Genomic DNA, 14,557 nt, shown 5'->3' with positions numbered 1-14,557 from the left:
CTGTTGCTCTTCTTGTCCTCCTTCCTTCATCTGAGGGCATACTGATTGCAAAAGTTTGTGCACCCCTTAATCTCATAGTTATATTTAGTTGGGAAAGAATGTACTTTTTTTATTATTATTATTTTTTTATTTATTTTTTTTTCAAAAGTTATTATCAGGAAACTTTCCAGGCAGGTTGTCTTCTGACCCTGTTTTCTTTCACTTGTGTGAATTATTTAACAGTAATGTAAGCGGTATAGGACGAAGGGAGTGTGTGTGTGTGTGTGTGTGTGTGTGTGTGTGTGTGTGTGTGTGTGTGTGTGTGTGTGTGTGTGTGTGTGTGTGTGTGTGTGTGTGTGTGTGTGTGTGTGTATGGAAACTGTGTGTGTAATAATGAATGGAAACATGCTTCAATCTGAGGATTGCATCAAATGACTTTAAGCTGCTCTCTCTCTCTCTCTCTCTCTCTCTCTCTCTCTCTCTCTCTCTCTCTCTCTCACACTCTCTCTCTCTCTCTCTCTCTCTCTCTCTCTCTCTCTCTCTCTCTCTCTCTCTCTCTCTCACTCTCTCTCTCTCTTTCTCTCTCTCTCACACTCTCTCTCTCTCTCTCTCTCTCTCTCTCTCTCACACTCTCTCACTCTCTCTTGCTCGCTCTCTCACACTCTCTCACTCTCTCTCTCTCTCTTTCTCTCTCTCTCACACTCTCTCTCTCTCTCTCTCTCACACTCTCTCACTCTCTCTCTCTCTCTTTCTCTCTCTCTCACACTCTCTCTCTCTCATTCTTCTACATGTCTCAGTCTCTGTCCATCTCTTTCTCCATCCCTCTTCTGTCTTACATGTATTACAATCTTACATTTCATCTGTCTTTCTGTCGCTCTCACTCTTTTCCATCTGTCTCTTTCTTTTGAAACATCTCTCTCACCCGCTCTATGAATCTGTCACACTCTACCTGATGTTCTCTCTCTCGCTGTTTTTCATGCCAGTCTGTCCGTCTCTCTCCCCCACATTTCCTTCCCCATATCTCCTTTAAAACCTGAGTACTCACTTAAAAAGTGATCTATTATCTGAGAACTTTGCAGTTCAGCTCCTGCAGTCTACTCAAATCCATCACCTGCTTTAATGGAGATGAATTTTTAATAATGTCAAATCTGAAACACCATTTCTCCTGTTATTCCACACTAGGGATGGAAAAATCGATGCATTACGGATTGCGGAGCTGGAAAGACGCTGCATAACCATGTCACGTCTGACTACTGATGCAGCCACAACAAACTCTAAGTTCATGTGAATTCACAGCTATTTACCAATCAGGATTAAGGGCCTTGCTCAAGGGCCCAGCCATGGCAGCTTGGTGGTGCTGGGATTTGAACCCATGACCTAAGGCCAGTGTCCTAACCGCTGAGCTAGCACTTCGTTCCAAGACTTTTGGATCCAAGTCTGCTGTTTCTGGTTTTGACACGTTTGTTTTCTTGTATCATAACATATTGTACCCTGAATACCTGTTTACCTGGATCACCCGGATCACCTGACCCACCTTTTGCCTTTGGATTTTGTGATTCGGAGTGTTTTTTGTGTTGGAATTCTTTTTATGTCTCGTTATTTATTTTAAATAATTGCTCACAACATTTTCCCAGAAGAGCGAATGAGGAGTAAATGTGGAATAGGATGCTCAAGAAGCTCATCAGTAGTGTACACGAGGTGTACTCTAGTGGCTTTTAGTGGAATAGTCTGAGATAGCCATGAGCAGGGGTGCCCTCTGGTGGTCTGGAGGAAACTTTACCAAGCTACAAGATGAAGGTCAAGTGCTGTATGAATGAAAAACATGGAGGAAATGTTTTTTTTTTTATATAGAACAAATTTGCTTCATTCATAAATTAATAATAATTATTGTCTGTCCATATTTAATGTTTTAGTACAATTGGCAATCCAACTGTTTATCACAATCAACTGATAATTTTTTATCTTTTTATATTTTATATTTAATATAGTATATTAAATAGTAATAAATAAATAATTAGTTACAGTCTTCTCTTCTTCACAGGGAGGGGAAAAGTATGAATGTAAACAAATATAAAACATGCCTTCATATTGTCGGTAAATCCAAAAAGATCCAATTTTTTTCTTGCATATTTATTGGCACCCTGAATTCAAATTCTAATTTTGGACATTGTAATGAAGCTTCACGCTGCTTTCACACACCTCGTTTACCTCCATCCTCCATTTTCTCCTCTAGGATCACAGATGAGTGTGTAGCAAAGGACACAATGACCGAACACACACACACACACACACACACACACACACACACACACACACACACACACACCATGCTAGCCGTCGGCGTGAGTGTGAACGGACACGTCACAGGCATGCCCCAGTCTCACGTGACTGCTCTGAGCAAACCATCTCGTCTTTAATTGATTTTTTATTGTGGGTATGTGAGTAATTCATCACGTCCTCTTCAAGGCCACAGGGTGTGAGAGAGGATGAAGAGAAGAACTGCTGAGAGAAGATGGAAGAACAGTTCAATATTATAACACACAGCTGCTCTCAGGCTGTTACAGGCTGCTGTAAGTAATGACGCCCTTCGATCATTAGAGACCGAACTCACACCTCTGACATTACACAGACTCTTACGCAAACCCGTGTCATTTCCTGCTCCAGTGATTGGATGTTCATCCACACAGTATCTGTCGCTTGATTGGACATTTTCTCCAGTTTCTGTTTTTTTGGATTCTTGGTCACGTTTTGTTATTAGATCTGGCCTTCTGAGATCTGATCCATTAAAGAGTCCATGATGGAGTAATAAACATCTTTTTTGAGTCTAATTGGGAATTTGAGTGGCAAAAAAAGGTTTGTACAGCCATGGGATGAAATGAAAAAAGGTAGTGTTATAATATAATTATTATACAATTATATAAATTAAGCCTCATCTATGTGTTTTATTTATAGGACTTCGGGTTTATAGGACTGTGGTGAGACCTGCGATGTTGTATGGATTAGAGACAGTGGTACTGAGTAAAAGACAGGAGGTGGAGCTGGAGGTAGCAGAGCTGAAGATGTTGAGATGTTTGTTGGGAGTGACGACGATGGACAGGATTAGAAATGAGTTTATTAGAGGGACAGAGCATGTAGGACGTTTTGGTGACAAGGTGAGGGAGGCGAGATTGAGATGGTTTGGACATGTGCAGAGGAGGGACATGGGGTATATTGGTAGAAGAATTCTGAGGATGGAGACACCAGGAAGAAGGAAAAGAGGTAGTTGGTGTGAAAGAGGCAGATGTAGAGGACAGGGTGGTATGGAGACGGATGATTCGCTGTGGCGCCCCCTAATGGGAGAAGCCGAAAGCAGAAGCAGAAGAAGATTACAGTATTGTTATATTATTACTGCCACATACTGCAATTAATCCCTAATTAATGAATTCACGAGTTTTTCAGATTTTGTTGTTAAAATATGCAGTTTCTATTCATAAAAATAAATTCTCTATTGTAGAGTATTGTATTGTAATTCTGTATTGTAGATGTTGTTTATTTTTTGTCTATTTGGTCATAATCTTTTTGTCCCTTGCACTACATCAATACCGCCCTCCTTACATGCAGTACCCATTTAGTGCATTCCACATTGTGATGTTGAAATCGACCTGCATTCATTCCTGAAGGGTGAAGAACATCACAACGATCTGGATGTTGTAAACGTTGGTGCCCTCTTCTGACGGAGATGTTCAGCACGGTTCTTCTCGTTCAAGTCGAGACTCACATTTCAGTTCATTCACAGATTCGAATGTTCTGAATTGTTCTCACACAATCAGTGTGTTTTCTGGTTTATCGGGCAACATGTGAAAGTCAGTAGAATCATTTCCATCACTTTGATTCTGTATTGTTACAAAAGCATAGAGTTCGTTTGAAATATAGACATAAACATCTGTATAGACAGACAGAGAGATGAAAAGATGGACTGATCAATAGACAGACAGAGAGATGAAAAGATATGCAAATTGACAGAGAGATCAAAGAGAGATCAGAGAGATCGTAAGATAGGCAAATCGATAGACAGATAGATCAAAAGATAAAGAGATTAATAGACAGATCAAAAGAAAGACAGATCAATACACAAATATACCAGATCTATAGACAGACATTGATTAAATTATAGAAAAATTGATAGACAGACAGAGAGATGAAAAGATATTTAAGAGAAACTAATGAATGGGTGGAAAGACAGATACAAAAAAAGAGGCAAGTAAGGACAGAGAAGGATGGATGGATGGATGGATGGATGGATGGATGGATGGATGGATGGATGGATATATAGACAAAAAAATATGAAAGGATAGATAAAATGTTATTTGAAAGGATAGATGTTAGATAGAGGAATAAATATGAATGTACCATTTCTTTGTTGAAAGAGGGGTGGATCAATTCATGGACAAAATGAGAGATGGAGAGAAGGTAAATAATTAGTGCTCACTGTGGATTTGAAGCTTGGTTGAAAGGGGGGGGGAAGAAGAAGAAAAAGAAGAAGAAGAAGAAGAAGAAGAAGAAGACTGACTTTAAAGCATTCATTTTACAATAAAGAGTTAACTTAAAAAAAAACATCCAATAAAAAAAAATATTTATTTATTTATTTATTTATTTATTTATTTATTTATTTATGTAATTATTTATTTATTTAATCATAAAATACATTACCGTATTGAGTAATAAATAAAGAATAATAAATGCTTTGATTGGGCAGTAACTTCTACTCTTGGTATGTAGATCATTTACATAAATTATCGTCTATAATTTACACTCCGTATGACACGATCTCTATCACAGTCACATGCCAGACTGAGGAACACTTCTCATTTCTGTTTGAGAGTTGTGGTGTACTGAGCAGCGTAGGATTGCCGGAAAGTCTGCGGCTCCTCCTCCTCATTCTCAGAGTCAGATCTCTCTTCTTCTTCTTCCTCTTCTTCTTCTTCCTCCTCCTCCTCCTCCTCCTCCTCCTCCCCATACATCTCCTTCTGTCTGCGTAAATTTCTGTTCAGAGTCTAAACATAAGAAGCAGGAGAATGAAAATCTCTTGAAACACACTAGAAGACCCAGGATTGAGGTTCTGTGAATCTGCTTCTAGACACTAATTTATTAAAACCAAAAAAATGTCTATGGTTCTGCTCTGAAGAACATTTTCTCACATGTTTAGTTTAAAAAAAAAAAACTTCATAGATTCAAAAAAGCTCTTCAGATTCTTCCCTCCTTTAAAACTTTAATGATTTAGAGAACTCTCGAGGAACCTTCTAAGAGTAAGTCTCCTGTTAGAACATGAATGAGACGAGCTGGTGCTCATTTATTATAGAAAGCAGTCATAAGTCATGAAGGTTTCGCCTTCAACTACATTTTCACTGATGAATTATTTATTTCCTGCTTGAGTCACCTTTTTCAGCTGATCTGAGCTCCGTATGGGGTTGGAGAGGCTCAGCTGCTGTGTCAGTCTCAGTGTAGATGGAGTAGGACTCGGGTATTGAGGCACAGCACTGATGGCAGCCGTGTTTTCCAAAAGAGGACCAGAAATCTGAATCTGGTTTCTGAAAAACTATAGAACAGCTTTAGGATATAGTCCTATAGTTTTTTTATTTTTTATTCTACAATGTTCTGCAATAATTCTGCAGGAATGTGCACCTGCACCTCAACAAACAGCATTAAATCTCCCTCTTTTCATATATTAATACATTCTTTATTCATTCTGTTTATCCATCCATCTATCTTTCCATATATCACTAAATGATACCTTCATTCTTTACATCCATATCGTGTCATCTGTCCATCCAGCCATGTAACATTGCATATTAAATTCCAATCCATTCATACATCCAACCAGTCATTTCTCTTTCCATCCATCCATCCATCCATCCATCCATCCATCCATCCATCCATGTAACATTGCATATTAAATTCCAATCCATCCATCCATCCATCCATCCATCCATCCATCCATCCATCCATCCATCCATCCATCCATCCATCCATCCATCCATGTAACATTGCAAATTAAATTAAATTCCAATCCATTCATCCATCCAACCAGTCATTTCTCTTTTCATCCATCCATCCATTCGTCCATCCATCCATCCATCCATCCATCCATCCATCCATCCATTCATCCATCCATCTATCAGTAAATCTTTTGAAATGCATTAATTCATTAATCTAACCATCCATTTATTTATCCATCTCTCCTACCTATCTGTCTGTCTTCTGATCTGTCTATCTTTTGATCATCTGTCTGTCTTTCTAGCCATCTGTCTTTTGATCAATGGGTCTTAAAGATATTCTGTATATCCTAATTTTGATATTTCACAAACAATTTCCCTTAAAACAGAGGGTAGACTTCGGAATCTATTAAATCGCACAAATATTCACCTCTAGATCTTTGTCAATATCCATCATCTCCAGGTTGTTGAAGGTGTGTGTATAAACCTCCAGAGCTTTGGCGTGGAACAGCATCTCCACCATAATGAAATCTGAGAAGATCCTCTAAAACAATAAGAGCTTTACTAGGTTGGTGGATAATTAACTCTGCACTTTCTGTGTATGTTGCATTAGAGACAGATTTACTGACCTTTACATCACACAGTTTCTGTCTCTGGAAGTCGGTGATGGTCTCTTCCATTTGCCTGGAGCTCCTGTTTGCATTGCTGCTGGCTTTCTGCAGGTTTGTTTCAGCCTGAGGAGGATTAATCCAATCCATGATGAAGAAACAGTGATCATCATCATCATCATCATCATTTATGTAGATGCTAAATATAAAGCTGTGCTCTAGAATTTGCCTTGAATTACTCGATGTATGAAGATCTGAAACCATTTGATTCTACATATATGCAGAAATAGGGGAAGTCAGAAGTGGGCCAAAACTTTTTCCCACTTTCTCACACAGAATCAACGTATTTTGGAAAAATGTGAAAGATTCTAAAGTAAAATTTTTTAACTTTAAATAAAACGTTTTTGGGGTTTTTTTGTTTTTGTTTGTTTGTTTTTTTCAGATTTTCAGTCCAACCACATATATGTTCCAGAAAATAGTTCCAGAATTTTTGGCACCCTAAAGTTATGGTAACTGTAATATTCCCACTCTGAAAATAAGAATTTTTTTTAATACAATTGCAGCAAATTAAAAAAAAAAAATTATAACAATTATTATTATTAATAATAATAATAATAATAATAATAATAATAATAATAATAATAATAATAAACAATTCAATAAATTTACCATAATATATTTAAATTATGAAAAAAATAGAGGATTCACCTTTTAATATACATTTGGGGGAAAGGACATTTAAAAGTTTTTTTTTTTTTTATAATTTCAGTATATAGTTTCTGATTTCTGGCAAACATCATTATATGAATCCTGAAAACACTGAACAATAAAACACTTAAAATATTCAAACTTACAAAGCAATACACTTCCTGTTGTGTTTTATTGTTTTTGAACTATAACAGTGTCAATAAATTGCATTATTTTTTATTATTGCTTTTAAGCAAATATCGAATTTAAGTAATAAATATTATTCTTCTAAACAAATTCGACGTATGCAGTTAATTATGCACATTAAATAGGAAACTCGAACACAGATGACCTCCAGTCCCTCTGTGTTTACCTGCGTCTGATAAAAATGGGATTAAGGACAATAAAACATCGTCATGCTGCAATTTCTGTATTAATGTAAAACATGAAGAATTTGTGTATTGCTGCAGGATACGATACTCTGTATATCTGATGGGTTCCTTAGTCGGAGCTTTTCCAACCTCTGCAGCTCTTTTATCTCCTGGTTACGATCTGCACTGAACCTCTTCAAGTCTGTCTACAAACCAAAGAGGAACATTATAACTTAACAAAAACTGTGAAAGGAGTGTGTGACTTCATGATTAAAGTATCAATCTGGAGCTAAAAGTGACTTCTGGAGTTAAATTGAGTTTCCACTTAATTCCATTAGAGTGCCACTTGGCATCATCAGATACAGAGATACATGATCTTACTGTTCATCAACTTACAGGTAAAATTAGTAGCTTATTTTATTAATTGACTTATTTGAAATGCTTTAAATGCATGCATTTAGTCAATTACATTTAATTACAGATCTGGTTATACATGTAGTTTTCCAATAAATACATAGTACAAAAATATGATATTATACTATACTTTTATATGTATATATATATATATATATATATACAGTACAGACCAAAAGTTTGGACACACCTTCTCATTCAAAGAGTTTTCTTTATTTTCATGACTATGTAAATTGTAGAGTCACACTGAAGGCATCAAGGGCTATTTGACCAAGAAGGAGAGTGATGGGGTGCTGCGCCAGATGACCTGGCCTCCACAGTCACCGGACCTGAACCCAATCGAGATGGTTTAGGGGTGAGCTGGACCGCAGAGTGAAGGCAAAAGGGCCAACAAGTGCCAAGCATCTCTCGAGGAACTCCTTCAAGACTGTTGGAAGACCATTTCAGGTGACTACCTCTTGAAGCTCATCAAGAGAATGCCAAGAGTGTGCAAAGCAGTAATCAAAGCAAAAGGTGGCTACTTTGAAGAACCTACAATATGACATTTTTCAGTTGTTTCACACTTTTTTGTTATGTATATAATTCCATATATAATTCTACGTGTTAATTCATAGTTTTGATGCCTTCAGTGTGAATCTACAATTTTCATAGTCATAAAAATAAAGAAAACTCTTTGAATGAGAAGGTGTGTCCAAACTTTTGGTCTGTACTGTATATATATAGTTTTTATGGAGTTTTATGTTTAAATAATAAAATGTTTCAATATAAATATAATGATAAAATATAAAATGAAGTAAAATGTTAATACAGTATAGTACTGTATACATAAAATAGCATTTTAGGGGTTTTGGAGCGTAAACACCAGGATAAACGGGGAGTACCGTATAATATAATGTACTGTATTTTAACATTTTATATTTATGACATTCAGCAGAGACTCTTATGCAGAGTGACATATTTATCTTGATTACAACACGAGGGGGTTAAAGGTTAAAGGCTTTGCTCAAGGGCCCAGCAGTGGCAGCTTGGTGGTGCTGGGATTCGAACTCATGACCTTCTGATCAGAAGTCCAACATTTGTATCTAATAAAATGCCACTTCACATAGTGATATAACATTATCATCATTGAAAAAAAACAATCCTTGTTAAAATAATTGCTCCAGTTTTTCACCATTTGCACTTTTAAATTATTTTTAATATTTGTTTGTAATAAAAGCAAAACCGAACCGAACCGAACCGAACCGAAATGAACTCACTCGTTTAGTTTTCACAATATTCCCGTACGCCTTTAACGGTGACACCACACGCGTTTCCAGCCTTTCAACCTACAGAAACCCAACATTTATAAACATTTATTATTATATACAGGTGAAATATTAATAACATTAATTAACCATATACATATATATATATATACATATATATACATATATATATGAAGTCAATTACATTGACCAAAAGTAATTGGACACCCGAATTTTTCAACCATATCTGGTTCTTTCCGAAACTGCTACCACGAGGCAAAGGAATGAACTTTTACCTTCACCTCCAAGACCTAAATGTGTTCCAGCATGACAATGCCCCCGTGCACAAAGCCAGTTCCATGAAGAGACTGCGTTACATGGGTTGGATGATGGGTTGGAGAAAGATCTCCTGCTATAGAGCTCTGACTTTCAATCCTACTGAACACCTTTGGGATGAATGTGAACGCTGGCTGCACCCCAGACCTCCTCACCTTCTCACCTACATCACTACCTGACTTTAATAACACTCGTGTTGCTGATTGAATCTCACACAAATCTCCACAAGCACATTCTTAAATCTAGTGGAACATCTTCCTAGAAGAGTGGATGTTATTATATTATAGTTTCTGAACATTATATATATATATATTTGTGCCATTGATTTATTCATTTTGTGTATTCATTTCAGGAACATGTGAGTCGATGTTCCTTCCTCACCTCGGCCTGTCTGTAGTCCTGCACCATGGCTAAATCTTCTGCAAAGTTCTTCAGGCAGATTCTCAGCTCAGGGCCTTCGTTGCTGGCGTAATCGTGCAGCTGCTGGACGAGCGAGTCAGCTTTGTCTCTCAGTTTAGCAGTTTTGCGGGTGTATGCGGCGAGAAGCGTGCAGAACTGACCCATGTACTTCTCGGCCTTGTTTATGGTCAACTCCATGCTCTTCAGCTGTGCATCTCTGTGGGAAAATACACACATATACACTAAAAGAAGTTGAAGTACAGAACCACTGAACTCTAAAGTACAGTTCATTTTCTTGTAGACTGGAGTGGAAGATCTCCTGCTATAGAGATATAAACCCTGTTAAACAACTTCGGGATGAACTGGTCCTCATTATCGGTACCTGACTTTACTAAGGAGCACAAGCCTCAACTAACATGCTCCAGAATGTAGTTGAACATATTCCCAGAAGAGTAAATATTATTGTGAGGAGTGAGGGATCTCTTACTGTGAGGTCCAATGTGTAGAAGCATGTAATGGAGTTCTAATCAACACTATTTTTTTCTTTTCGAAGTACATCTATTTTTTACACACAAAAATGTAAATGCAGTATTGATAATGGAATCAGATTTTATTATGGGAATTAGTACTTTTACTCAAACACAGGAAAAGTGTATTTCTTCCACCACTGCTAGACAAAATGCATATATATATATAATTACAAGTAAGGAACATTAATGAAATATATCACGCATAATTAATGATATAATCCCACTATCATAGCGCGTTTGAGTTGAAATGTACCTGGAGAAGGCTGAAGAGGTCATGGTGGGATGAAAACTTTATATATTTTTTTCTTGCTTGCTTTGTTTCTGCTTCTTGAAGGACGGGTAACTAAACCGTTGCTGTGGAGATGACAACAAACCAACTCTTCATGATGCACGACTTTGGTCCTGACCACTAGAGGGCAGCAGAATCATTCTCGTGAAGCTTCTCCTGTAGAAAGTGTATAAGAAGGACATTGGTGTGTAGGACACATGGGTTCTTATGCATGTTAAATTGTGTGTTCATTTGTACTGTATGATTTTTTTTTGCCATCTTTTCGTTTATCAGTGTGTAAAAATGAAGGGCGAGTGTGTGTGTGTGTGTGTGTGTGTGTGTGTGCGTGTGCGTGTGCGTGTGTGTGTGTGTGTGTGTGTGTATAGTGCTTCCCTCGAGGACTGCTGTTGTGATAAACATCACAGTGTAGAGCAGCAGCATGTCCCTAAGGTACAAACTAATGATGTGTCGGTCGCTAAAATAAGAAAAAAAGGAGTCGAGTGTCAAACTCACTCAAGTAGATGTAAAGCTGTTGCATATTTAGCAATTTATTTGAGCAAATAGGTGAAGCAAAAAAAAAGAACAACCCTTTCTGCAAACATGGCCTGCTTTATGATTCGTTCAGGAACTGAAACAGTCGACTTTTATTTGTGGGGTCAAATTGTAAGTTGATTCACTTAAAAAAAATATCCAGATATTTAGGACTACTGCATATTCCTGCGATTCACCACCTATTATTGATTCGATTCCATTCAACACAACGCAGTTCAATGGAAAAAACATCATGCTCTGCGATTCACTGTTACTGATAGTTCACTTTTATATCTTTGGTTCAGACAAACAGCAAATCATCAATTTACATAAGTGCCTTCTGACTTTAGTCCTGTTGTGTCTTCAGGAAGTTACAGCTCTACCTCTGCCATGTTAATCTGTATTCTATGTGACTCTCAGGACACGCCTCGGTCTCTGTAGTGTTACGTCATATTCACGTAGCAGCAGCAGTGCTGAGAGAATGCGCTCAAGAAACAGTTTAGCGACGAGAAAACAATCTACATATCAAAAGTTAGTCACAAATTATTGATCACTTTCTAAATAATACAAGTATAGCCAATCTTTGTGTCACATATAAAAAAGCAAGGATTTCTTTATTCGTTTGTAATTTTTTTATTGAACAGCAATTTGATGCTAAAAACGATGAGTTCTAAAGCACACTGATGGGAGTTTCGATACACAGTGAATGTTCAGTACAAGCTGAACTTTAAATTGCTGAAAGATCTCCTTCTGAACCTAACAAGAACCTTTCCATGAAATCAGAATGATTGCGGCAGGCATCAGGTTATAATTTATGCATATCTTATTTCCTTTTCTTTCCCCAGCATGCATGGCATTAATTCCAGAGCGTGGCCTCTGAGGATTCTTTATTTGCTGTAAGACTCTCCAATCAAGATCGTTCACCTTCACTCTGACTCTCAAGACAGGCAGCAAATCGTAATTCATCACTGGTGTCTCTGCGTGCCTTGTTTTCCCGTTCGGGTTTCAGAGACTCCGTCCTTTCCCGTGTCGCTCTTGGGGATGTGATGAGGTCAGAGCACTTCCTGATGTGAGGACAGCGGCTCTCTGATGGCCGTGATGGAGGAGGTGCGTGTTTACAAATGAGGAGAGAGCGAGCGCTTGCCAGACCACAACCATAATACAAGCCTAGACTGTCTCTAGACACACACACACACACACACACACACACACACACACACACACACACACACACACACACATGCATGCATGATCTGAAAGAGCCAAAACCTCAGGGCCGAGACACACAGACATGAGAACACACACTGCGGTGATGATGTCAGGGACGGAGACTCTACCACAAGATGCAGAAGTTCACCATTGTATTGTCTCATTTGTTCGATGAGATTCACACACGATCGTCTTTTCATTCAGACTCGTTTTTTGCAATAAAGTCTTCCAAACTGATCGTTTTCTGCGTGAAGATCACACCTTCCTGGCTGCCACTTTTATTTTAAAGCCCTCAGGTCAGGAGTTTTTCAGTCGTTCCTCCAATTTTTATTTTGGCAACAGAACCGCCTTCAAACGATTTTCAAACTAACTTAGTTTTTTTTTTTTTTAAACGATAAAAAAAAAAATCATTATTAAATACCTAATAAAAGTATTTCATGTAGCTTTTTTACTGAATATTTCATGTAACCAGTGAGGGAATTTATGGAAAAGCAGTGTTGCACAGGTGTAGGGGAATGTTGTGTTCGTTCATTTCTTTTTTTATCGCAATTAAACATTACGAGACCTTCGTCCCTTTTTTTAACAAAAAATTTAAAACTTTTTTTTGATGAATTTCATAAATCAGACAAAGAAAGTCACATGTCATATCAAAGCTGATGATTTTGCTGCATCAGCACATCTAATTGATTGACTTTTTTTTATCCATTTCTAGTTACGTTTAATTTTGTTCATAAAACGAGTCAGTTCTTGTTATGGATTATGTTCTTGCAGCTATAAATGGTCCTTCACCTGCAAATCAAGACAAAAGTAGATAAATATAATCAATGGTTAAGATGTAATCAATGGCCTTCTGGATGAAAGGTTGTGAGTTTTAATCCCAGCACCATCAAGATACAGCTTCTGGGCCCTTGACTAAGGCCCTTAACTCTCTCCTGCTCAGTTCTTGTTATTGCTTATTCTAGCAGCTGTAAATGGCCTTTCCTTCACCTGCAAATCAATTTACAATGATCTCATTCATAGTTAGAGTTTAAGGGCCTTGCTCAAAGGCCCAGCAGTGCCAGATCAGGAATGGTGGGATTTAAACTCATGACCTTCTGATCAGAAGTCCAACATCTTATACACTGAACTTCCCCTTCCCTCAACTCTAATTCTATGTCGGGAGAAGTGACGTTACTGAGAAACTCCTTGATGTTGACGTTTTCCTCGTGTCGTTAAACTCCTACAAAGTGCAATCACGGTGAAGACGTGTGAGCTTCGAATAACGAAGACGTCGGATGAGGGATTATTTTTTATTTCAAAAGGAACTGAAGTTAAGGGATTGTTATCAATGGCCTTCCCGTGAACAGGAGTGTGTAAGCCGGCGGGATTTATGTAAGAAGTAATAACGGTTTAATCGGCCGAGATGGAGACAGAGACAGAGAGAAGTTGGAGAGTCTGTGGGTTAATCTGGAGGGAGCGATTATTCCGTCAGGAAGTCGTGTGTAATACATTAAAACGCTAGAGAGATTTATTTTATATGTTCGCTGATCAGTTAAACATGCAGCCCACATTAGATTCATGAAATAAGATCAGAAGAAGATTCAATTTCGCAGACTTTCACTGTTCACTTTATGAGCACGTAATGTGTTATGTAGGTGTGTGTGTGTGTGTGTGTGTGTGTGTGTGTGTGTGTGTGTGTGTGTGTGTGTGTGTGTGTGTGTGTGTGTGTGTGTGTGGGTGTGTGTGTGTGTGTCTGTTTTAGGACTAGCAGCAGATTTGTTGTTCATATATGGGTCTCTAAAAGAGGACCTGTGTGTGTGTGTGTGTGTGTGTGTGTGTGTGAGTGTGTGTGTGTGTGTGTGTGTGTGTGTGTGGCTGCCTGCTGCAGATTTGTGGTTAATGTGTGGGACTCTAAAAGTGTGTGTGCACTCTGTGTGTATGCATGTCTAGGTTGGCGTCAGGGCAGGCGCTGTGGTCAGCATCGCCGTGCCAACAGCAACACACTCGAAGTGTGTGTGTGAAAGAGAGCT

The 14,557-nt window shown here is 38.0% G+C and overlaps 1 protein-coding gene across 1 annotated transcript; it reads right to left on the bottom strand.

Moving 5' to 3' along the window:
- Nucleotides 1-4,668: 4,668 nt before the first annotated feature.
- On the bottom strand, nt 4,669-10,933 carry LOC310732638 (CBY1-interacting BAR domain-containing protein 2-like). The gene is made up of 8 exons (XM_083553249.1): nt 10,794-10,933; nt 9,993-10,227; nt 9,288-9,356; nt 7,686-7,823; nt 6,581-6,829; nt 6,382-6,495; nt 5,396-5,554; nt 4,669-5,012 (listed from the first exon to the last, which is right to left on the bottom strand). Exons 1-8 carry the CDS (start codon nt 10,814-10,816, stop codon nt 4,824-4,826), a joined length of 1,176 nt encoding a protein of 391 aa, XP_083409375.1. The 5' UTR covers nt 10,817-10,933; the 3' UTR covers nt 4,669-4,823.
- Between the last annotated feature and the right edge of the window lie 3,624 nt (nt 10,934-14,557).

Source organism: Silurus aristotelis (assembly GCF_946808225.1).
Source record: "Silurus aristotelis genome assembly, chromosome: 10".
In the NCBI taxonomy this organism is placed as follows: Eukaryota; Metazoa; Chordata; class Actinopteri; order Siluriformes; family Siluridae; genus Silurus; species Silurus aristotelis.
The sequence above is the reverse complement of the archived record's forward strand: the minus strand, read 5'-3'. Positions and strand labels throughout refer to the sequence as shown.

Bases quoted from the DNA above. Each gene is read 5' to 3' on its own strand.
- LOC310732638 (XM_083553249.1), bottom strand. From the start codon at position 10,816: ATGACCTCTTCAGCCTTCTCCAG. The intron at 9,357-9,992 runs GTGAGGAAGGAA...GGGTTTCTGTAG, and splicing joins AGGACTACAGACAGGCCGAG to GTTGAAAGGCTGGAAACGCG. The intron at 6,830-7,685 runs CATTAATACAGA...GCATATATGTAG, and splicing joins CACAAATTCTTCATGTTTTA to AATCAAATGGTTTCAGATCT.